Source organism: Onychostruthus taczanowskii, unplaced genomic scaffold (assembly GCF_017590055.1).
Source record: "Onychostruthus taczanowskii isolate IOZ18803 unplaced genomic scaffold, ASM1759005v1 scaffold15, whole genome shotgun sequence".
NCBI classification, from domain to species: domain Eukaryota; kingdom Metazoa; phylum Chordata; class Aves; order Passeriformes; family Passeridae; genus Onychostruthus; species Onychostruthus taczanowskii.
This window is the reverse complement of record NW_024498685.1, coordinates 7,043,319-7,067,626: the sequence shown is the minus strand read 5'-3', so window position 1 is coordinate 7,067,626 and position 24,308 is coordinate 7,043,319. Positions and strand designations below refer to the sequence as shown.

The window sequence follows — 24,308 nt, the reverse complement described above, 5'->3', positions numbered from 1 at the left end:
GCAATACTCACTTATGTACCTGCACATGCTGGAAATGGAACTAAGAGAGGCTTGGCACTAAGGAGTTCAATTGGCCAAACTGGAAAGAGGGCTGCATTCAAAACACACGTACCTTGGGACAACAGCCACACAAACATACGAATCAACTACATTTCACTCCTTTCCTGCAGTACAATCCAGACAGGACAGCGAGAAGCTGCAAGCCTTCTCCACATAGCAGGATACTCACGTTCTGTGATGAGTTCTGTGATGCTACAATTATACTGCTACCAGTGCTTGGACAGCCTAGGATAGGCAATTTAAAGCTAGGTGCTGCTTTTTTACACCACAAACGCTACAGGGCAGCAAGAACTTCTAGGTACTTTTAAAGATAATTTTCCAATATTAACGTAAAAACTACTGAACGGACTAAAACTGGCTCATTCTTAGTTTTTGCATACTGGGAGCACATGTTCAGCTTGACATTCTTCCAAGCTACAGAACTGAAGGTCCTCACAGAACACCTAACCCACCCTATCAAGCTGCAGTCTGCTGTCATCATGCCATAGGACCGAGTTGTGCCCATTTCTAAAACTCTGCAGTACAGCACTGCTGACATTTTCTGTCCCATTGTCCCTTGGCTGACTAGCAGACCACTCACCGATGACCTGGTGGACGTTGGTGGCTTTCAGGCCCATCAGATCGGGCAGCTGATCGATGATGATCTCTCTCTCTGCCGTGCACTTGTGCACGCGCTCAATGCTGCGCCTCTGCCAGTCTGTCCAGTAAATGTAGTCTCCCAACAGAGTGAATCCAAATATATGAGGCAGCTTGTCCTCCACCAGGACTCTCCTACCAGTTCCATCAGCATTCATGACCTATGAATACAGACAAACTTTTTAGATATATATAATAAACCTGCCACTATTTGGCAGATTAACAAACCAGCTGCTTCATGCTCAGACTTCAAATTAAAAAATAATCTCCTATGCATTATAATGCTATCAATGTTACACAGTGCCCTAATAAAAAAGAAGAGCCTCTTTATTAACAGGCACTTACTCTAAAAGCCTTATTTAGAAGGTTAGTCTCGTAAGTAATGTGGAATTATGACACAACACTCATTACCTTTGCTTTAGGAACTATTATTATGCAATAATAGTTACTCCTCTTATGACTCTCATTTCTGACCTGAGTTTTGGTTAAGTTTTAAAGAGGAGTCACTGTGTTTTACACAAATGAAGACAAATTTATAATGGCCAATGAGTTCTGGCTCAGCATCTTCTAGTCCACAGTCTCTCCCAAGTGAGCTTTGCCCATGTTACAGAGAGCATTAAAAGGAGACCCCACACAAATACTGGGAGGCAAACAGTGAAGATCTACAGAGTACATTTATATTCCCCAGTCTGAATAAGGAACCAGTTTTACATTCCTCAAAATTAAGTACAGTAATTTTTTTTACTACAAGGAACAGCTGTAGTCTGTAAATAATTGCACGCCTTTGATCAAGACACTTGAATTTACTGTGTCATTTTTCTCTACTGCTAAAAGGGAGTAATACCTAACTTCCTCAGTGAGGCACTGAAAGGATTAATTAAACATATGTATGCATGTTCAAGTGATCAAGTGCCTTATGAATGCCAAGTATCATTATAAAATGTACCATACTGACAGGAGTAAAGAGTCCTATGTTTTAAGACAAGCTTAGAAATGGTTCAGTGCTGCAATTTTTCAGAAAAAAAATCCTTCTGAAATATTTCTACTTGTTTCAAGGCCATAGCTTAAGTTTACAGTATGTATACCAGCCTTCAAAAACCAGGAAAAAACCTCCAACCAACCTTAATACAAAAACTTTCAGAAACAATGTGATTCATAAAATCCAAGGTAGCATATTAATCCCTGAATCATTAAAGCATCCTTCCTACCGCCCAAGCATGTTCTAAGTAAATGACTGGAAAAGGGGTGGTTTATTAAACGACTGTTTTCAAATCTCTCTCACTTATGGAACTGAGATAACCACAAACAAATCTATATGGCTTCCCATCCTTCCCATGGCTCAAACCCAAAGATTTAAGCAATGACAACCTTCAGGACCAACTGGTTTAGTACCTCAGACTAGACTGATGATAGCTGGTGGCCAAAATATCTTCCCAGATCACAAGAAATGTAAAGGCTAGTTTGGAGTAACTCCTACCCATGCACATATGAGAAGAGAGGAAAGGAATAGAGAAATGGAACTGAAACACACACCTTTCCCAGGACACAGTATAATAAAATATTTATAAATTCCCTTTAAAAAGTGGAAGAAATGCTATAACCTTCACCAATAATTCAATTTCTCCTTGAAACTATACCTTGTCAAACTTCCCAACACTTTGGCACTTTAGTATATTAAAACAGGAACTGAATCTTTATGTGCTCATTTTCCTAAAGGGACACTGCATATTTGCTGGATTGTAGGAATAAGCTCCACATTTACTTTTGAAGAAAGGTCATAATTACTTTATGGAATTAGCTTACCAAACCCCTTCAGCCCAGCAGAATATACAGCATGCTCCTACAAATGCACTAATGCATCTGTATCTCAAAAACAGATGACTTGTCTGTGGTGACTTGTTTCCCCCCCCCCCTCAAACTACAGAGATAAGCCATTTATTTGCAACTAATTAATACATGGCAATTAATGCTTGCTGAGCAGACCAAGAAGATACACAGAATGGACAGATGTTGAAAAATGAACCAACTAAAACCACACAGTAATAAGCAATAAAACATCACAAAGTAGCATTTTTTAAAATTACATTTTTTGCCTTGCATTTATAAAAGAAAGAAAATTCTCTATTTAAGGGAGTGCTTAACTACTGGGAAAGAAAATTACTTGGAAGGTGTGTGGTGTGAGATGAACTTTCTTTGGCAAACTTTAAGAGGTGTTCAAATAAGCTTCCCCCTATATGGAAAAGGGTCAGGAACAGAGAAGGGACTTAAGGATTAACTATCTGCTTTTAATTAATTTTTGGTTTGACATATAAAGGCTATTTTGAAATACAGCTTTACATCTCCTAGACAAAACATGCACCTTTCTGAAAGTATTTACATATACCTGCCACTCTGCTCCCACTGCAATTTTACCTGATATACATATATACATATATATATACACACACACATATAGGATGGCAGAATTTTACCTGATATACACATATACATATATATACACACACACATATAGGATAGCAGCCATATATGTGTGTGTGTATGTATATTTCAAACATATATATATATATACACATTTCCATGTCACCATGTTGTCTGCACTGACTTTGGCTGCGTGTTAGGTGATTTCAATAGAATTACATCCATTGGCTACAGAATCAAACAGTGGTGTAAGGCAGAAGGGAAGTGGCAAGGGATGCAGGAGTGATATGTACAAGAAGAATAAAGCAAGAAGGAACAATCACTTAACAACCAGTTTCAAGGGATTTCAGCACCATCTTTTCACATGCTGAAACTCAGACAACAACCAAGTCCCAGGCTATAATCCTTTCTGGATTCTTTCCCCTTCCCCAGCTCCACACGGATCAGGCTCCTGACAGTGAAGCCCCACAGAATCCCACGCACAATAAACCCACCTTCAGCTGCTACAAGGCAGTGTCTCCAGAGGTTTATGCTGTTTTTAACCACAATGTGGTGTGAGTTTCACATTCTGAGGCCATTCTGAATACTGCAAATCACACTGAGAATATAAGCTACAACAGGAAACAGATGTGGTGTAACCACAAACACCACCTTTACTGAAAGAGCAAGTAGTTCCATGAAAAAAAAATTTTAAAGTGCAAAAATTAAATGGCCTCAGACAAAATACCAGATATCCTGCTTGGAGAAAAAGGGCCTTGTTTATCCTAAAACAATAATAAATGCAAACCTATAGCCACATGAACATACAGCTTATTCAAAGTAAGCCAATTACTGCTGAAAATGTAGTCACATTTTAAAATGCTGCACTCAGTGATCAGCAGGAAAAATAAAATAACTTTGAAGCACTACTTCTAATTTAAAGTTACAGACTGGAATGCACAGTGACATATTCTAAGGGTCTTTCTTGTTAGAAAGATACCTTGCATTCACTTCACTTCTAAGTACCAGTAATCACTGGGATAAATAGGCTAATGCAGTGAATTTACCTTTTTGATAATCTGGGATTTAAATATATGGTAGTTTAAATTTGTCACTTGACAGATTTAATGATGAAACTCTAGAGCTAAATCTATGTCATTTATGAAAACCATGTTCAGCTCTGCGTAGAGCTTGTGCTGGGACCCTGGCAGAACTGCAGACCAGCAGTCCCAGGTCAGCACTCAGGTGCAGGGCACCAAGAGCAGGGGCAGCAGAGGCTGAGCAGATGTGCACAGGTTTATGTGCACAGAGCTGAGGAGATGGCCCTCACAGAAAGGGTTTGTCCCTATCAGGCTATGCTGATATCAATACCAAACTAAGAGCCCAGTCCTACAAGGTGTCAAGACTAAGATGAAGGTGACAGAGTGCAGACCTTTATCTTTCATCTTAACTCATAAGCATAGCTGAATGTTCAGTAGAGAACTACAGAATCATAGACCAGCCCAGATTGGAAGAATCCCTGAAAGAACATCTGGTCCATTTTTGGGGGGGGAAAGAAGCTTAGATAAGATTATCCAGCATCCTGTCCAGCTACACCTTGAAAACTTCTAGTAAGGGAAGAGACTCCACTATATGCTTCAGTAAAGTATTTCTTTCTTATGAAACCTCCCTCAAGGCACCTTGTACCAGTTGCCCCTGTCCTCTCCAGTGTGGCACCATCCATGTACCAGGAGAGCCTCCCTCCTCCTCCCCGAGTACTGAAAAAACGTAAGCCTTCTCTTCCCCATGGAGAAAAGACTAAACCCCTTCTGTCTTTCCTCACAGGGTGGATTTTCATCATTCCTTTAGGCACTCTCCACTCTCCCAGCACCTCTGTTGAATTTGGGGTCCAGAGCTGGACACAGCTGGGTATGGCCTGACAAGCCCTGAGTGGGATGATCAATGTCCCCATGGATGCAGCCCAGGATCCTGTTTGCCTTCACTGTACAGCAGCACACTGGCATCATTTGCCCTCAGTGAACCTGCATTGGCTTGTCCCAACCACCTGCTTCCTTTGGCTTGCAGGTTTCTAGGAGAACTCTTTCCAGGGACTGGAATCAAACTAATGGGCCTGTAGCTTCCCAGGTCCTCTTTGGATATACTTCTAAATGATCAGGGAGCAGGTTAAATATCATGCGTGCTAAGTTCTTTCTCTGGCTGACAGGAGCAGAGGAAATCAACAATCAATGAAAATTTATAATCAACACCTGTAACACTATGTTCAAAAAATATATTACTTATGAGTACGGAATAGGCCTCTGTGATGGACTGTAAGTCCCCAGCTACACTACAAGATGTTGCCAAAACATTTTTTCTTTCAGACATGCATCAGCAAAACAAAAATCCACCCCCCGCTAAAACAAACAACTCTTCCAGTAAAATCCATAAGCTCCTCTAATTTCAAATACTTGAACCTAAGCCCTGATTTTTAAAATCAACAGCCTGTTTTCGGATGAACGACAGATACCTTAGCCATTATTGATTCCTGAACTTCAGCACCTTTACCAGCACCACCTTACTCATCCTCAGAGAGGCCAGAAGACCTCACTTAATATGGAGGACCTCAATTGCTCTGCTCAAATACTACTGCCATCACTCTACAGCTCTACAAAATTTTTATCAGGCATCACAGCTGGAAAGCATCTTCCCCCACTGAGTCACAGGAAGAATGCAATTGTAGCATTCATCTTTCTTCTGGAAGGATAAGGAATTAAAAAGCCTTCTGACACCGTGGCAATGCTTTGCAAGCGCACAACACGCTAGCTTGTTGTTTCCTTGGAATATGTTGAAATATACTCTGGATATAAGGTATGGTTTACCTGACAGTATGCACAAAACCTCAGACATTTGGCACAGGCCTCTATGATGGGGAAAAAAAAAAAAAAAAAGTAACAACTTGGGTTTCTCCCAGTAGTTTAAAACCAGCAGAAAATAATCAGAAAGCATTACCACCTTCACAATTATACAACTTAGAACAATGAGGTAAAAAGGGGAATTTTCATGAGTTTGATCATTAACCTGATCTACTTAAGATGATCGCAAGAAGCATTACTGTAGAACACCCTGAAATACTGAATGCAGTACAAATGCCCAAGGTATTCCAACATATCATGGTGAGCAAGGCTTGCATTGTACCTGAAATAATTTAGGAATATTGACATTCAAGACTTAGTTACTTCAGCCCTGATTATCCAGAGGTAAATACCTACACATGCGGTTTGATGCAACAAGTAACAACTCAGTTGATGGCAATGCTAATCAGGGATATGACTGTTCATTGTCTACCTAAACATACATGAATTAGATTTATTTGGTTAAAGAAAAGAATCTTGAGCAGCATCTCTCTCAAAAATAATTATAAAAGATAGCTGGAATGCCTTCTAATCATTATATTTCCATTTTTTTGGACTGGGTTTAAGAATAATGTATTTTCAACTTCTCTAAGCAACATAAAACAGACTGGAATGATTTCACTGTTATGGCTGCAGCAATATCATATAATTAACACATGTATTTACTGCAAAACAGTTGTTCTAAGAGAGAAACAAAGAGATCTTGTCCAAATATCCAGTTTTATTAGTCTTCCCTCTAAAAAAAGTCTTGATCAACTATACTCTCTTTAAGCGAACAACTGACGCTTTCAGCTCAGTTTGAAGAAATTATTCTGTCAGTGCCATTTACTTATACTATTAACAGTATTTCTCCTCAATTCTAAACCATTAAGGAATGAAATGGGAAGTCCTCTGTTCATTGTGGTGAAATCCTGAGGAATCAGCAGAAGGGATCCCTGGAACCCTTTGGATTTGCTTCAGAAACCAAATGCCTCCAGCCAAGTCCATGATTTCTTACTGTTAATTGTTTTATAATAGCCATTAAAAATTCCTAATTTAACAGTTCCTCAGCACTTTCAGTTTCCTTTAGAGCGCTAACAATTTTTCCAAAGAATTCAAAATATATTTTTTCTGAGCATGGATAATATTCTTAATAGGACTGCCGTGAAGATAAGTATGTACAAACAGTACGGAGATTAACTTCATAAACACCCTTTCTATCAGGCTACACACACTGCTGTAAGCTCATTTCTTTCACAATAGGACAACTTGCTTAGCTCACTGACCAATGCCAACAGCAGAAATGTTTTCTCTGTGATGGAATTTAATTTTAGAAAGAAGGGGTTCAATTTTTAATTAAATAGTTAAAGTCAGGTAAAGTTACTAGTAGGCAAGTAAAATATTTTACAACCATTGTGACAATCACAGATGACATTTCCTAGGCAATCACATGCAACACAAAAAAACCCTGTATTTGTAAAGAACAGGCTAAGATTAAAAAATGAGCCAAAATGACAAATAAGATGAGAAGAGAGATTTTCATGGGGGAAAAAAAAGGAGCTCCTCTAAAAAGATGCAGTGGTAAAACAGGTGACTAAAAACACTTTACTGTGGAGAATAATTTTGGTATGTAATCCACAGGGTGGAGTGGCAGCAGTCAAGGAGTGTTCTGTTACCTGGCATAGGCTGTGGGGGCAACAAAGGAAACTCATGACTGCATTTTGCAACTTACTATTTAGCAACTAAGACCTGTGGGCAGCTACACACAACACTTTGCAGAATGTAAAGCAGACCAGCCAAGTCCAACCTGAAACTTCACAGTGGGTTTGGGGGAACAGTTTTACAAGTTCAGCATAGCAATAATTCCTGATGCTCTTGCATGGCAAAAGCCTCTGTGCTCTTCTTTCCCAAGGTTCTTTCTTTCAGAGCTTTTCCCCATAAACTTATTTTTCATTTGTTTTCTACCTAACCTGATGTTTTCCAGACTCTTTAGTAAGCAACTATAATTGTTTTTTTAATAGAGGGGAAAAAATGTGGAAAGTTTTCTACTGTTTTACCAAGTCCAAGTGGTTCAGGGAATAGTGCAGTGAGAGACTCAGCCAGTTATGAGATACTTTTCACCTTTGGTGGCAGTAAGCTTTCAAGTTGATTCAATTGCTCCTATTCACTAAATCACTTCAATTCCAAGAGTCTTGCATGTCCAAGAGCTTGGTTTTCCACCTTTTTCCACAGACTTTTTGCCACACAAGATGATGCATGGCACCATAAAAGATGTTCAGGTAAAGACTACAAAATCTCACAGGAAAGTAAGAAGCTTGTGTGAAGAAAGCTAAATCATTATTGAGAGCGACTGGCAGTCAGGTGGATACTTCCAAAGAAACCCAGGTCCAAGATCAGCACAAAGTTTTGCACAGCAATGCAACTCAGCTTGTGAAAAGGGGAAAAAAACAAACTCAATTTTGGAGACTAAGGGATAACAGTGGACTGACAAACAGTACTCAGCTGAATCAGAAACACAGATAATAGCTCAGTATCTCTTCACATTGCTCCCCAGCTTGCCATGAAATATCAGAAGTATGTCAGACTCAGGTGAGCTGATGACTCCGGCTGTGTTGGTTTGAGGGATTTCAGTGTTTTTCCTTAGGTAACCGATACTGGCTGCTAGCAGAGGCTTGTTGCTTTCTAGGTGAGACACCTGTGTAAACCAAACGACAATTTCCTAACTCCAATGTGAAAAATCTGGGAAGCATGTACGACATATAAATGTAGATCCAACAGTTACACTCCAATCAGCTGCATGCTGGGCCATGGGGACCATGAGGCTTTCAGAGCTATCAGCAGCAAACCAGGACTGCTCATCTTTTAGCAAAGGTTGTAATAAATGTCTCTGAATTCCCAATGTGAGAGAGTCAGCACAACCTTCTGTTCAAATGTGTCTCGAGTGTGCCTCTGACACAGCAATTCCAGGCTCTCCTTAGAGGTAACAGAAAAAAAAAAAACAAAAAACCAGTAACAGAGAAAAAAAACCAGCTTTTAGAGTAGGACTCATCTAATCTATTCTAAACATTTTCAGTGTGGAAGTGCTGATTTCCAACATTTTTATAAAAGCAACATAAGGGAACTTAAATGAGCTGAATGTATCTACATCTCATGAGGTGAAACCCACTACAGATTTCAGGATGAATTGCAAATCTATGACAGAAGAACCATTTGAAAACTGAATGCCAAAGTCTTCTCCACAAAATTTTTAGGGCAGTAATTTCACTTAGAAAAATACCATGTTTGGCGCTCAGATCAGACAGTCAAGTTACTCTTGGGCAGGAGTTCTGGCTCCATCTCCCCAAAAGCTTCCCTCAGTAGGGTCTTTGGCCTTTGGGAGAGGAAGGTCTCCCTGTCCCACGAAGCATGACAGCCTGTGGATAGCAGATCCCTCTGGACTTTTTGGAGAACTCCTCAGCACAACTGGCTTGTAATGTAAGGTCTCAATAATCATACTTTTCATATCTGAATTCTGTTTAGGTAATCTCAATTTATCAAAAGTAATAAAAAGTTAACTTTTAATGTTCCAAATTTGAAACTAGCATGGATGTTAGAAATGTTTGTTCTTTTTTATTTTTGCATTAAATCACCTGGGGTTGACTAGATGATCTCTACAGGTCCCTTCCAACCCCTACAACTCTATGATTCTCGGAAAAGGTACATCTCTAACTGACAATTTTGTAGCCTCTTGTTCAAATGTCAAAGCAAAAAAAAAGGGTTTTTTTTTTAATACAGAGTAACAAGCTTACAATGCCAGGAGGTCCTAACTCAGCATTGGAGTCCATGACAAGGGACCAATTCAAATCCTTGTATCCAGCTCCGCAACAGCCAGGAGATCTTACTAATATGTGTTCTGTGGCTGTTATTTGTTTGCTTTTTAATAAAGTTTAACTATCTTGGTCAGCATCACAAAATTCCTTCAGAAGTTCAAAAGAAACCTCTCAAATGAAAATTACACCAAGTATAAACTAATATTGGTTTGGATTTTTTTAAAAATAAAGCCTTACTCTACTACTAATTTCAAAAATCTATATTTTTTCCTAATACAGATTTAGCAGGTGTTAAAAAATAGCTGGAAATAACCCAACAAAGTAAGCTTCAAATTTCTGAAACGGGGATGGAGTACAGGGATCTGTCCCTACCCTCTATAGTACATACTTGTTTTTTGTTGAATGAAATTCCCAAGTGCCACAACTATCCAAAGGCAAAAGTAAACAGCACAGCAACTTCAGGTATTTGTTTCAACTACCTTACTTCTCATACCTGCAAAAGTTTAATGCAAGTACACAAAAGCAACTGTGTTCAAGAGCTAGGAATGGAATGGATTCTACTTCTCAGTTTTCAAACCTGTGCTTCAAGTAGGCTGGAGGGGGTAGGATCAGTAACCGGGCTTGCAAGTCATCAGCATTTCACAGTACAAAGACTAATGGTATAAGACAAAAATTCTCAGTCAGAAAATAATTGGTGTATACTTAGAAAACAAAATTTCCTTATTAGGGTGGCAGTAAAATTGAGGCAGTTGTCATCGGAGGAAAATATAGCCCTGCAATTTCAGGATTAGAATATGAATTAGAGCATTCTCTAGATGCCAGACTATTAGCTCCTAGGTCAAAGACAAAAATGTCCTCTCTGTTCAAGATTTCTGTGCTCTATAAAGTCTTAGCGGCATCTGCTTTTCTGTTGTCCAGCAAGGCTGAGTTCTGAACACTGGTGTGTACTTAAGCTGAAAAACAGCAGGATGTAATACTTTCCATATTAATCATGAGGATTAGAGACAGTAATGCCAGGCACGGCTAATAGATTTGGGAATGCACAAACACTTCAAGTTGGAGCTGCACTCGAAAATCACCAGATAATGGTTGGATCTGAGCAGGAGGCACATCCTTTCTTTACACTCACCACTAGTAGGTGTTAGTGGGTGTCACCTCCGGCTCTGAGAATGGAGAATAGGAGAGGATGAATAAAGAAAAATGAAGCAGAGATTGAAAAACTATGAGAAATCAGCCATATCAACATGACGTCCCCTTAACATACACAGCCACACATGCATGCAGCCATTTATAATTGCTTTATCAATACCAGCTTTGCTGACCATTTAAAAATCCAAACTATGCCTTAAAACAGGTAGCGTACGTGCCAAGAACACAAATATTCACTAGAGCAGGAAAACACAAGACCAATTCAACAGAGCAGATCATACATTTTTAACCTCATAGCACGGCAGGAAAATGCTTTAAACCTGTAGCAAGTCAATGAGAAATCTTCCCCACTGGTAAGCACAATAGCAGCCATCCATTTCAATAGAAGTTTATCAGCAGTGAAACCTGACCGAGATAAATGACGAAGCTGTTGAGCCACAGCCTGCTTCTGCCTGCTGCAGGCTGCCAGATAAAATGGGAACAAAAGCTCCCTGCTGTACCCCCTGCCAGTCTCCATTAACCCCTGCTGATGCTTTATTATCGTCTGGGGGCTCCAGAACAGCATTGCATGAATCAGTGGGTAAAAAATAAATAATAAAAGCTCCTACGTAGCACAAACAAACCAGAAACGTGGCTTGCAAGAATGACATTCAGTTCGGTACCCCTGCAATTAAATAACGTTTCTGAGAAATCCCACATGCAATGGCGAGAAAAATGAGAAAATCACAAAGTATGTAAAATCATGTATGAAAAAACTACTTAAAGGCAATAAAGGCAAGTACACACATGCATTTCTCCTGCTTTTATCCCCCTTTTCAACTATACACAAACACATGAAGCAAAGCAGGGACCAAGCATTTTATTCTGATGCCTTCATGTCAAATTCCAAGTTTCATCATTGGAATCTGTCATAAATACCTTTCTTTGTTGCACCTATGTCAGTGCCCTGGCAAACCCATCCCCGGGATTGTTTTTGGTCAAGATTGGGGTGCACTTGGTGGGTGATGTAGAGGGATGGGAATACAAAATGGGTACCTCAGGGGGATTTATTTTTTGAGAGAGAACAGCATGTTCAGCTGTATAATATTGGTTGCTGAATGACACTGCCACTGCATGCCATAACTCCATAGACAATGAGGATGGACTGCTCCAGATACAACAGTCATGAGCTCCTGATGTAATCTGCAACCAGCCAACATCACAAGAGTCCTCCTGCCCTGGAAGACACTTGGGACAGATAGAACCCACAGCCATGGACTAAATTAACTCAACAGACATCTTGGGGGGATGGCCATTGACTACAGAAATGAGAGCTGTACTTTGTGTCTGTATGGATATATAAATGTATATAGTTGTAAGGAGTAGGACCTGGACATGATGTACCTGGTATAAAATAAGGGGTAGGACATGTCCTGGTTCTGGGCAGGACAAGTTTCATTTCTGCAGTAGTCAACATGGCCAGGACCTGGAGGTTATTCTGCACCCCCTCAAGTCACTGCTGGGGGTGGTGGAAAGGACTCTCTTCCAGGGACAAGGGTTTCCTTCAAATTGAGGAAACACAGCGGGGGGAGAGGGAGCCATCCAGGTTTTTTCTATTGTCAGGAATATTCTGAATGAACAATTTCTTTCTCTCATTACTATTGTGCTGTTACTGTTAGTTTTCTTATATCATCACTGTTTTGAGTACATTATTCTTATCTCAGCCAGGGATCTTTGCTTTTTGTGCCTCCATTCTCCTCTCCATCATGTTGGGGGAAGTGGGAAGTGTGTGGTTTGGAGTCTTGGTGGGAGCACTAAACTGGGGAGCACCATTCCTTAATCATGACAGGTGTGGATAAAAAAAAAAAATCCCCTTTAGACTAAATCATTCTCTTGGATGGACACCCCCACTTCCTCCTATAAAGCCCTTCCATGCTTTACTAACTACAGAAGCCACACTGAACATACGTGCTGATCACTACCAGGGTCACTGATTTTGAACCCCTTGCTGCCCCTCTGAAGTGCAGTTAGCAAGCAACAACATTGCATCTAAGGAAGAACATGACAGAATGGCCCCAACGCAGGAGGAGAGAGGCTGTATGGGTTCCATCCAAAGGTCTACCCATCCCAGTATCTTATAGAATAATCAACACACTCACAGAACTGCATAACAAAGGAAATGCATACAGAAACTTTTCGAGAAGAATCCTTTCTTCTACAGCAATTTACAGTTCAGTGATTTGTAGTTCAGAGGCAATTTTATTTGCCACTAAATTGTAGGGGAATTCCCTTCCACAAACCTATCCAGTCTTCCTAGTAACATGTGCAAACTTTTAACATCTACAAACATTTCCACAACTTACAACATCTGCTTTTGTTTGTTCTGCACCCACTACCTAAAATTAGTTACAAGGACCAACATCTTCTGTCAAAAAAGGTGTGTGGGAAGTGTTGGTCACCTTACACAAAATTTTATAGACCTACGTCACATATGCCTAAATGAACACCTTCAGGAATCAAAAAATACAAACCCACATCCTCAAACAAAACTAAAATCCAAAAGCACCGAAGAAAAACTGTGGGAAAACTACTTCTCTGTTGCTTTTAAGGTTTTAGCCTGACTGTTTCAAGATTTACTGCAAGTTGATAAGAATTAACAAATGTTAACTTTTATAAAAAGCAGCAGCAGTAATATAACTCTAACACTTGGAGACTCATAGGAAAAAATAACTAGTAATTCTGAAATCTTAAGAGTGATAAATCTTTTCTGATGCCCTGCATAAATGGTACATGACAACCTGGAACAAACTAATTTTGCTGGCTTACACTGATTTAAGAACAATGAAATGGAAATTGTCCCAAAAAACCTTTGTGCCAAATCAGATATCTTCTGTCCTGCCACAGAGTCTGTAATGTCGACATAAACATTCTATGATGTGTTCTAGCCAGTTTGACAGAATTGCAGCAGTGAGCTCATGCCTGATCTAGATGAAAATTTCTGCCACAAACTGATCCAGCACTGAATAGAACCATTATTAATGAATAAGGAATCTCAGTGTTCTGGCAAACATGAGGGTGAAGAATGCCTAACCTTCCTTTTGCAAAACACATTCAAGGCTCAGACAGTGTCAGGACTGAAGTGCTCAATCAATAAATCTCTACACATCACTAAGACTATTTTCTCCTCTTTTCTCAGAGCTGGTGTAATATTAGGTGAATTACAGACTATAAACCTTGTTTTCGGGACAGAGAAAACTCTGCTCCCTGAGGCTTTCTCAAGGACTGCTTCAAGCAACTCACCTTGGAGGACTGGAGTTACTTTGGCTCTAAAGGAGAGCTGATGTTATGTGACCTTCCAGCACATGACTATGACTTCACCTTGACTTATTTGTAGTTATAAATGAGTAAAAAGAACTTTGTCAGTCTAGAAAAGATATGATTGTGCCTAATATGATAAGTGCTAAAAGTTATTTGCAATGGTTAGGAATCAACAAGGAAAGCCCTGATTCCTCAAAGGAAGGCAAATCTACCAGGACATAGCACAGGCAGACCTGTGCACCAGGGAGCAGTCAAGTCTTCCAGCAAAAGCTTTTGACAGCAAACTGATCAAATACTAAACAATACCATTTTCTCAAAGACTGACAGATAATAAATGCCAAATTTGTTTTGTAACTGTTACACAACAAAAATAAATGCAAGACTTTCAATGTGGGAGAGAAGAAAAAGTATTTTTCTTTTTAATTAAAAGTTTCAACTGGACATGTCAGGAAAAAAAGAAAATCTATGCTCTTGCTGAAACTCTAATTAAACAAGGGAGATGCAAAGTACGAAGGATTTCTGGAAGTATAAATAAGTATATGTGAATGAAGATTTATTTCTTTAAAACGTATTTTACTAGGCTCTGAATTGAGCAGTGCAAAGACTGAAGGATAATTTTTTTTAAAACTACATACATTAATCCCAGTAAAAAGCTTTTTCCCCTGATGACCTAAGGATTGACTTATTTAACAAGTCCTTATCACACATACTTACAAAGACAGCTCTAGTACATGGATATAATTTCTATTTTACACCAAAAAAATGAGGGAAGAATAGCAAGTAACTTGCCCAAAGGCTGAGAAGAACAGAGTTGTTTCTTAAAGCACAACTCAACCACCATCCCATCACTCTTTCTGGCTGTATCAGAATATGAACAACTAGAAAAGCAAAACTTCATTCTATAACTTCATGGAATAAAAAATGCAGATACAGTTACAAACCTCTATTTTGTCTGTTTTGGCATCTCCCCAGTATATTTTGCTTTCTGCATAATCCAGTGCCAACCCATTTGGCCAGCCAAGCGAGGTGTTCACCAGCACAATTCTGTCTGAGCCATCCAGTGCTGCCCTCTCAATCTTTGGGATTTCTCCCCAGTCAGTCCAGTACATGTACCTGCAAAGGAAACAAAACCTTATTAATCCAAACTTCCACTATTCTTATAGCTTCTTCTGGACTACTCTTCCCCAAAACCACATGGCATGCAGAAAATTACATCCCTAATCCAAAAATATTTCCTTAGCTAGGTAAGAATGCCTAAACCATTCAGAAAGAATTGGCATGTAAACACACAAAATTCCTGTATCAGTCTGCTCAGAAAGACAATATAATCAGTGCTATTAGCTAGAATAAACAAGTCAATTCACGCAGTCCACAAAAATATTTTTAAAAATAATAAAATATGGACACCCAGGAGGTCAAAATAGAGCAGCAGTGCTTGTGTCTCAGAGCCTTAACTTTCAGAGAATCCCAGTATTTTCATTTGGAAAGCTCAGGAGTTTATCACTGCACCCCATGATCTACACAGAAGCAGACAAAGGTATCTTCTTTGCGTGACCAATACTTTAAAAAATGCTCACAAACAGCTCCTCACCCAACCATGGGATCCAGCACAATAGCTCTGGGTTCTTCCAGGTCTTCTGATATCAAGATTTTCCTCATGGTGCCATTAAGCCTGGTGACTTCGATGCGGTCCGTGCCGGTGTCCGTCCAGTACAGGTTGCGGGCCACCCAGTCCACAGCGATGCCATCGGGGTGCGCGATCTGCGCCGTGACCACGAACTGGCTGCCCGAGCCGTCCAGGAAGGAGCGGCGGATGGCCCTCACTTCGTCGTCCGTCCAGTAGATGTATCCTTCCAGAGGATCGAAGTCGATGGCGATGGCGTGGCGGATGTCCTCCAGCGGCAGCACGATGTCCGTGAAATCGGGCGTGTCCAAGGAAATGCGCCTCAGGTCCGTCCGGCGGGCCAGGAGCAGCAGCGCAGTGGCACCTGCAGGAACAGGACAAACAAACTCCTTGGAAACACTGTGCAAGAGGTCTGGAAACAGGGAACCTCAGTCTGTTCTTTCCCAACAGTGTGGTCTAACTACCTTGATTTCACAGGACCTAACCAAACTGCTGGGTACCAGCAGAGAATTCCACTCCAAGCTGCTCACAATGTCTCTGCTCATTCTTCTTCAGAACAAGTCAGATGTGTTTACAGAGAAAATTCAGTGGTCCTTTCCTTTCCCAGAATGTATCATGTTGCACATATTCTCTACCCATATTGTTCCCTCCAAATTACTGAAACAGATATGCAGCAATTATGCTGTTATTTTATGCACATCAACAGATGGCCTGCAACCTCTTAGATGAGAAATTAATTATTTACTGACTGTTTGCTGCTGTTGGTGAGAGGACAACCATGACAAACAAGCTGTATGTTTCAACATGTAGCAGAGAACACCATGAGTAAACCTCTTTTGAGAAACTCTAATTGGAGGAGTCAGATTTGGGAACAGACCACTGTGCCATGACTATGCAGAGCAGGAGGGCTGTCACTTTCTCCCACATTTGCTAAGAATAAGCTTATTGAAGACATGAAGATAAATAACAGTGTCTTATAAGGTAATTTTGAGCCAAAGCACACAAAAACCTTGCTGGTTTTTGGGTCAAAAGTCAGAATCACAATAAATGACCAAGATCAGCTTGCACTGCAGACATAGGCAACACAGCATGTTTAATGGTACTGTCAATGGCAGTTGCACTTATTGTCTAATCTAATTCATTTTCATTTAATTTTCTATTCTATGTCCCCAGTTTTCAAGGTAATGAAGGATAAACAACCACCACACCCCATTCCAATTAAACTGGCTTATCAGTTTGGAGTCCTAGGGAGATAAGAGCAGCTCAGGCCCGAGGGAAGCCTGGGCTAAGGTGAAAAATGCATGTATAATTGCAGGGAAAGTGTGATGCAATGGCTCTCCTCAAAGAGTGAGAGGACGGGCTTTGGCAGGACTGATGGAGGATGAGGGGGAGGGTGGAGAAGGTTTAGGAAAACAAATGCATGAACATGCAGTGAAAAGGATCAATCGCCAAGCCACATTGTGTCCGTGTCCCGATTTTGATGTGTAAGAGGGATAAATAAGAGCTAGAAGACTGAAAGAGCTAAAACTGAAGTAAGTTGGTGATGAAAGAAGAATTTTGGTGTCTGATGCAAAATTTGTTTTAAAAAAAAAAAAGACAGTGATTGATGTCGGTGCTAGCTGAAACCTCACTGCATGCTAAACCTTGGAAATATGCCAAGGCAGCCACTGCTTCATTTACAGCAAGTTTTAGGTGTTAAAAACCTCTAAGACACTTTCACAGTGCTGCAGGAAACAGCACCTTTCAACAACTGAAGTTGAGGATATTATTACAAGTGTTTCTGATTGGTAGTCCAGAATGCACTAAGATCAGCTTTGGGACCCTCTGCCCTAAAACACCTTGTGTTCAGAAATATATGTGCACACTACTCAACTGTTCTTCCAGCGAGTAACTCTTATGCATTAATTAATCAGGAGAGGGGAACCTGTAATTACATGCCTATGTATCCTTCAAAATACTGTAAAGCATGAGACACAGCCAATGGAAAAAAGGTCAGTTAGAGGGGGGTTTGTTTTTATAATTACAGAAGCAATTAATCTTGACATAGCAGTCTTTATGTACAACAAAAAAATTCAGCATCAAGATTCAAGCAGACAGGTGCACTATGTTAACAGAAAGTCTTAGTATGTACTAATCCCTACAATTTAGGTTGAAGGAAGAAAGAAACCTCTACTACATTTTCTTAGCAACTTCAAAGTCATTTATCCAACCTGATTTTTAAACATAATCATAAACATAATAATAATGACAAACATATTTTATATTTTTTTGCATTATCAAGTAAACCTAAGGTTGAGCAAATGCCCTAACCTCAGAGTTCAAAATATATAAATTGTCTACCATATACAGAAATAGTGTACGGCATAATTTAAAAATAATTTGTGTGCTCTGGCTGAAGTCGACACTCATTTTAAAGAGCCAAAGCCAGGTTTCCAGAAAGACTCAGTTCAGTATAGCCATACCCTTGCTCGAACTCACCCTTGAAATTGACCTTCCCATTCTCCCCAAAGACGACCCATTTCAACAACTTCAGTATGCTGCTTTCAGCCTGCAACATTGGTTTAGTCAAACAACCCACTGTGTTTAAGCTTTAATTCAGCACTGGGAAATGACTGGCTTTCAGCTAACCCGTGTTGGACTCTGGAACCCCGAGCTAAGAATTTCATGGTCCTTATCTGGCGGCTTTGCCAGCATTCCAATCCCTCCATCAAACACCAGCCCTGAGCCCTCCAACCAGGCAATAAAAAGTTTAAAGCTTGCTTCAGAGCTATTACCCAAACATTTGCAAACCAACACCTCAGCTGCTTAGTTAGATCAGCAGTCATTCTGCTCAGGAAAAAGAAACCGAGCAGCAGAGAAGCACCACACCTCCAGGCAGGTTGAGGGAAAGATCGCCCTGAATAGCTCCAGGCTTGTCCTGACAATAGCAAGAGCTGGGCGTATTTATAGACTGATCCCATTAGCGCCTTGATAACAGCGGGGAAAAGAACTCCAGGTGGTCTCAGAAGTGTGGCAAACACCAGCTGTGCAAAGTTTACCTGGCTATAGCCACTGATCACCACTCAGAAGATGCTCGAGGGCGCCAGCACATGACAAAACCAATCAATTTTGTCCACTTCTACTCCAAAGATCAGTTATGAAGCAAAAGCTAAGATGACAGCAGGATCTCCAGACCTCTTGCCTTGCCTAAGAAAAATCAAGCCTCTAATGATGAGTATGAGGGAGAGAATATCATGAGTACAGAATCGTATTTCGAAAGAAGAAAAAGACAATGCAGGCTGCATGCAAGCATAACTTTATTTTTGGCTTTTAAAAAAAATTATCAGCACTTATTAGGGGAACTGGAACAAGTCACAAACGTATGAAACTCCTCAAACCTCAGCTGGCTTAGATGCTTTCAAAGGGCACATGGAGGCGGCAGCCAGAACTCTGATCTCACACACATATGCAGACCTGAGGCAGTTTTCTCTCTGTTTCTAAACCATTCAACTTGTGGACTAAGCTCAAAATTCTTTTTAGCAGTGTCTCAAGTCACAGGATATTCAAGAGAGTTAGCAATTTTTTGAAAGCCAAGTCCCTTACTTGTCTAAATATGGACATATAAGCCTTACTACTCCAGACTCTTAGTTTTGAGAGCTTTAGCCTACTTTTATTAAGCACTTTGAAAGCTGGGATTACAAGCTCACAGACGGTGCATTACATTAGTACTGGAACTAATGCTTGCCTCAAAAATTCACTGTTAAAATTCTAAATAATTTAAATCTGTGTGATAGCTAAAGTCAAGAGAAAGGGGAGAAAGGGTGAATCAGAGCAAGCACGAAGATACACGCAAGGGCACAGCTTTAAGTCCAATGCCCTTCTAACCTTTATAATTAATTACATCTTCTCAATGATATACAGGCCTCAGTCATTTGTAAGTTATTGAACTTTAAAACTATCAGTGGTTGCTGAGCTACACAGACACATGCTCAGGAATGCATACACAAGAAGTGCTAGACCCAAGGCATGTATAATGCATTCCCTGTATCTGAGAAATCACGATTATTAATACATCCCAAATAGAATTACTTCACATTTGACCAAAACAATTAATTCCTAAATATTTCCAGTTTTGAAGTCACTATTGTGAAAGAGTCCCTGATACAGCAATATAAACAAGAGTTTTTCATGTAAGCTCAACCTTAAAACTACAAAGGCAAAAGAATATGCATCTGCAATTAATTATATATTTCTTATTTCCCTTAAAAGAAATTAAAGAATTAAGGTGTGAAACTAACATCCTGATCTGTGCTGTCAAATCAGAATCCTGGCTATTTCTGACAAAGCAAATTAGGCAGTGGGCAGCCCTAAATTGCAAAAGGAAGTGCAAAATCCTGCTTCCTGCCTCCAGGCCTACCAGGGAAACAGGATGTGAGTATCGATGGGCAAATTAAAGACTCTTCTGGAAGAGAACAGAATGACCAAAGCAAGGCTGAAATCAAAGTGTGAAGCACTGCTTTTTCTTCGTGAAGCAACTCACACCTCCTTGCTCAGCTGAAGTCACCACTGGTTTTCTCAGTTTAAACCACCTTTCACTATTGGCAGAAGCAGCTGTAGGACACAAGTCAAACTCCTTACAGGGAAAGACAGAAGCTGAGCACATGGACAGAGATCTTCAAGCACCAGTAAGAATCTAACTCCAATGACAAACTCGTTTATATCAGAAAATTCAGGTTTGTCTTACAACTATTAAAAGATCATTTGAATGTAGCACTGCCAAACTCAGAACAGCAGAACACACAATACTGAAAAACAAATTCCAGTATGTTGTGCAGAAGAACAATACATTACCAAGAATATGACACAAGGTGGTAAAAGCTCACTAGCAGAAGACCCAAGTCCTGTCTGGGTGCTCAGAAAAGACTCTTTGCTCCACATGTTACTGATAGAGGACTATCTGGCCATGAAATAACTTACTTTGCCTCTCTTGTGCTTGAGGGATAGGGATTTACAAACTTTCACCTAGGCAATGGGGGAGCTAAAACCTTGCTAGAAGCCCACATCTCAGTATACTTCACTGTTTTGGTTTGTATTATCAGGTATCAGAAAAATAGTTAGTTTTATTCTGAGGTATCATTCCTTCCTGAAACACTGTGGAGAAATCTTTCAAAATTGGAATGTGTGTGTGTTATTGTATTCACAGATCTTACCAGAAATAGTAAAACTCCTCGAAGGTATGATAAAAAAAGCCCTAAAAAAAATGGAGAAACTAGCACTGGGAGAAAGGCAAGGGAGGAAAAGATTTCCTATAAACCAAGATTATTCAAAAATGCTAGGTTGTCATGGAAACTGCTCAGGGAGGGTCAGCCAGCCTCACCTTTGGCTGCCAGCATCATCTGTCAATGCCAAAGCACTGCAAACACCACAAACACACACTCAAAATTCACCCATCAAAATCCTTCCAGGGCAGCCCAGTATTCTCCACAGCACAGCATGAAATAAAGCTCTCTCCTCAAAGAGGCTCATTTCACCATGAAACAATTTGGTTCAGGAACCAGTCTGATTTTAGTCTACTGCTAGAAGACAAAATCATCTTAAATAAGAGAAACTCAGCCTAATTTTTCACCTTTCTTCACTTATCAGTCACCAGTCTCTCCCACGGTGGTCATGTACACATTCTAATTGCATATGGAGATTTAATCAGCACTGCAGCATTACAGATGTGTACTGAAACTAGCTGAAGTAAAAATGTTCAGTTCTCAGGGTTCCACTCTACTTTCACAGCAGATACAGAGAACAGGCAGGTACAAGAAGAAAAAAACAGCCGAAGAAACCAGAATCAATCCCCCACCTCTGCACGCCTGAAAATGAGAAAACAAATTTACTTCCCAGGGGTCCTGGAGGAGCCTAAGAAAGGAAGTTCCCACAGAGACAAGTCCACATTTACATCTTGAACTCTGCTCTATGGCTACTCTGCCTCTGTTCAAGTGCCATGCTCTCCTCCCTCCCCCAAATCAATAATTGCAGCCTTTGCACCTACAGGAAGGAGTTCCAGGGGATCTGTGCCTTGAAGAGCTCTGCAAAGTTGTAGGTCACTCACAAAAGCCCAAAGTCTTAGGGATCTGCACCTCCCCTCAGGGAGAGAGGAGTGAAAAAAAAGAAAAAAAATCACTGTTTTGGGGCATGCTCAGCTCTAAATGCTGAACTTCTTGCATGAGTGTGTCAGAAATTAGCCCTGCACAGGATCAAAGCTGCACAAAACCAATGGACCTGATGAATAATTTGAGTAGGTTGTTTCATCTGGGTTATGTGCTGTCTCCTTTCTAAGACCGAGTTAAATAAACAGTCTCAATTTTCCCCCCTCTTCCCACCCTTTTTCTTCTGAAAAGGCAGAGGCAGAATGTGCCAAAAGATAAAGCAGCAGAACGATGGTTTAAAATGCAACATGATATTGACAAGCATAAGAGAAATGTTCCTGTATAACGTTTTTTGCATACAACTGGACAAAATACTGTAGCAACTTGGTTAACAATATTTCTAGTACAGTGGGGGCTTATATTCTGTAAATCAAATGCATATTATGGCTGACTGGGAACATAAAATTTGGTTTCTCGTGTTCAGGGAGTGGGAGAAAAGAGCAACAGTTATAAATTCTGAGACATAAGAAATGGCTAAAAAAGTGAATTGATGATTCTGAATATCTCTGCTTGAAAAATCCTTTTAATAAGGTTCTGGGGCGGATTTTTAATACCATTCTTCTACTTACCCTTCATAATTTACTTTGATACACTGGAATTTATCTGTGCATATCAAGTATTTTTGAAAAAGCACATGGATTTGTGTCACATTCTCAATACATACAACCAACCCAGAGCAGTATTATTAAAGCTTCTCCTTACACCAAGGGAAATGGAAGAAAAACATCTTGTTTGTGTATTGGGAAAGTCTTATAAACAATCCTGCCAGGCTAAATTGGGAGCTGTTTTTCACATAAAAGCAGCAATTTATTTTAACAAGGTTCACAGAGACACACAAAAATAATCAACAGAGAGCATGAAATAGCATGAAATTAAAGAAAATTCTGAACATAGCTGACAAACCTGAAATAATTTTTAAAATATAAAACTCCAATTAAAATAGTATTTCTGAACCCATTTTATTTGGCTTATTTACACTAAGCTCTGCTGTATCATTTCTTCCTCTATTTACTTCTGTCCTAGGGAGATGATCTGTATGAAAGATGGTTATTTATGATCCAGCTAATTATCTCCCAGTGTTAATTTTGAGCCTGTTAGTGTACTACAGCAACCACAACACATCACAAGACCTACACTTACAAAATATAACAATTTAAAATCATGTATATTAGCCCACAATGAGAAACTAAAAGCAGTTTTGGGTCAGAGCTTGCAGCCCCAAATCTTGATCATGTCTTGACTTTCAGGGCTTTCAGCACCTCTAAAAACACGTCATTATTTTCAGAGAGATGTCAGGCATAAGTGTGTATAATAAATGGACATCAGACTTTAAAAAAAAAATAAAAGGGACTTGTTGTACAATCTAATTAGCCAAATACTTCATGATCAATGTCAGAAATATTTTAGAGACAACAGGGACGGAGGTATCTTTTTCTCTAAGAAAAAGCAACAACAGAGCCCCCCAAAACTTGCAGGGAGTTAGTCACAGAGACAGAACTGCAACTTAGATTTCATAACTGGAGATAACCTGCCCTTTGGTCACGAGAATTCTTCCTTTTTAAAATGTAGAGGGAATTTTTAATCACTTTTATCTGTACTGCAAAAGCATACATAGTTTCAGAATTTGCCACCCCTAATGTGCATCATTCACATAGTGCAACTAGAAGAACCCCTTTCCCTCCAATAGCTACTTTGTGTTTAATCTAAAGGATTTTTTAAAAACAAAGCCTACCATCTTTGCAGGTCTTTCCATTCTCAAGAAGTTTCACACCAGTGGGACATGCACACTGATAAGAGGGCTTGGTAGGAGACATCAAACACAAGTGGGAGCAGCCACCATTATTAGTTCCACATGGGTTTGTAGCTGTTAAACATAAATCACACAGATTAATGCTTCTGATAACGAATGACCTCATATCATGTGTTAAGACACAACAGCATTTGAGTGGTAGAATCAGTGGCAGCAACACAGATTAAAGGAGGAAATGATAAACACAGAACAAGTAAAAATTACTTCCAAGTGTTGAGTAGTGGGGTACTTATGGTACCAAAATGCAGGGATGTTGAATGTTTCCCTTCTTGGGAAAGTAGCACTTAGCTCTAAACAAGAACTTTGTTTCAGCTCTGCTCTTCTCATTTTACAAACTCTTCAGCATACTGGTGCTGAATGTATATATAAAAACAAAATACAAATACAGTAAATTAACACAATGGTTAAGACAGTGGTTACTACACAGAGCTAGTCCTGCTTAATATCATCTGCCAAATTAACACTACTTTCCACTCAGGA

General features: G+C 39.8%; 1 protein-coding gene across 1 annotated transcript in view; it reads right to left on the bottom strand.

Annotated features, from left to right (window-relative positions):
- The window catches only part of LRP6 (LDL receptor related protein 6), a 118,480-nt gene that overhangs the window by 34,895 nt on the left and 59,277 nt on the right, over positions 1-24,308 (bottom strand). The window contains exons 5-8 of the mRNA XM_041398578.1: positions 23,751-23,882; positions 15,810-16,206; positions 15,160-15,331; positions 641-857 (exon numbers count right to left, since the gene is read on the bottom strand). Coding sequence (XP_041254512.1) covers positions 641-857; positions 15,160-15,331; positions 15,810-16,206; positions 23,751-23,882 — 918 coding nt within the window. The remainder of the gene's footprint in view (positions 1-640; positions 858-15,159; positions 15,332-15,809; positions 16,207-23,750; positions 23,883-24,308) is intronic.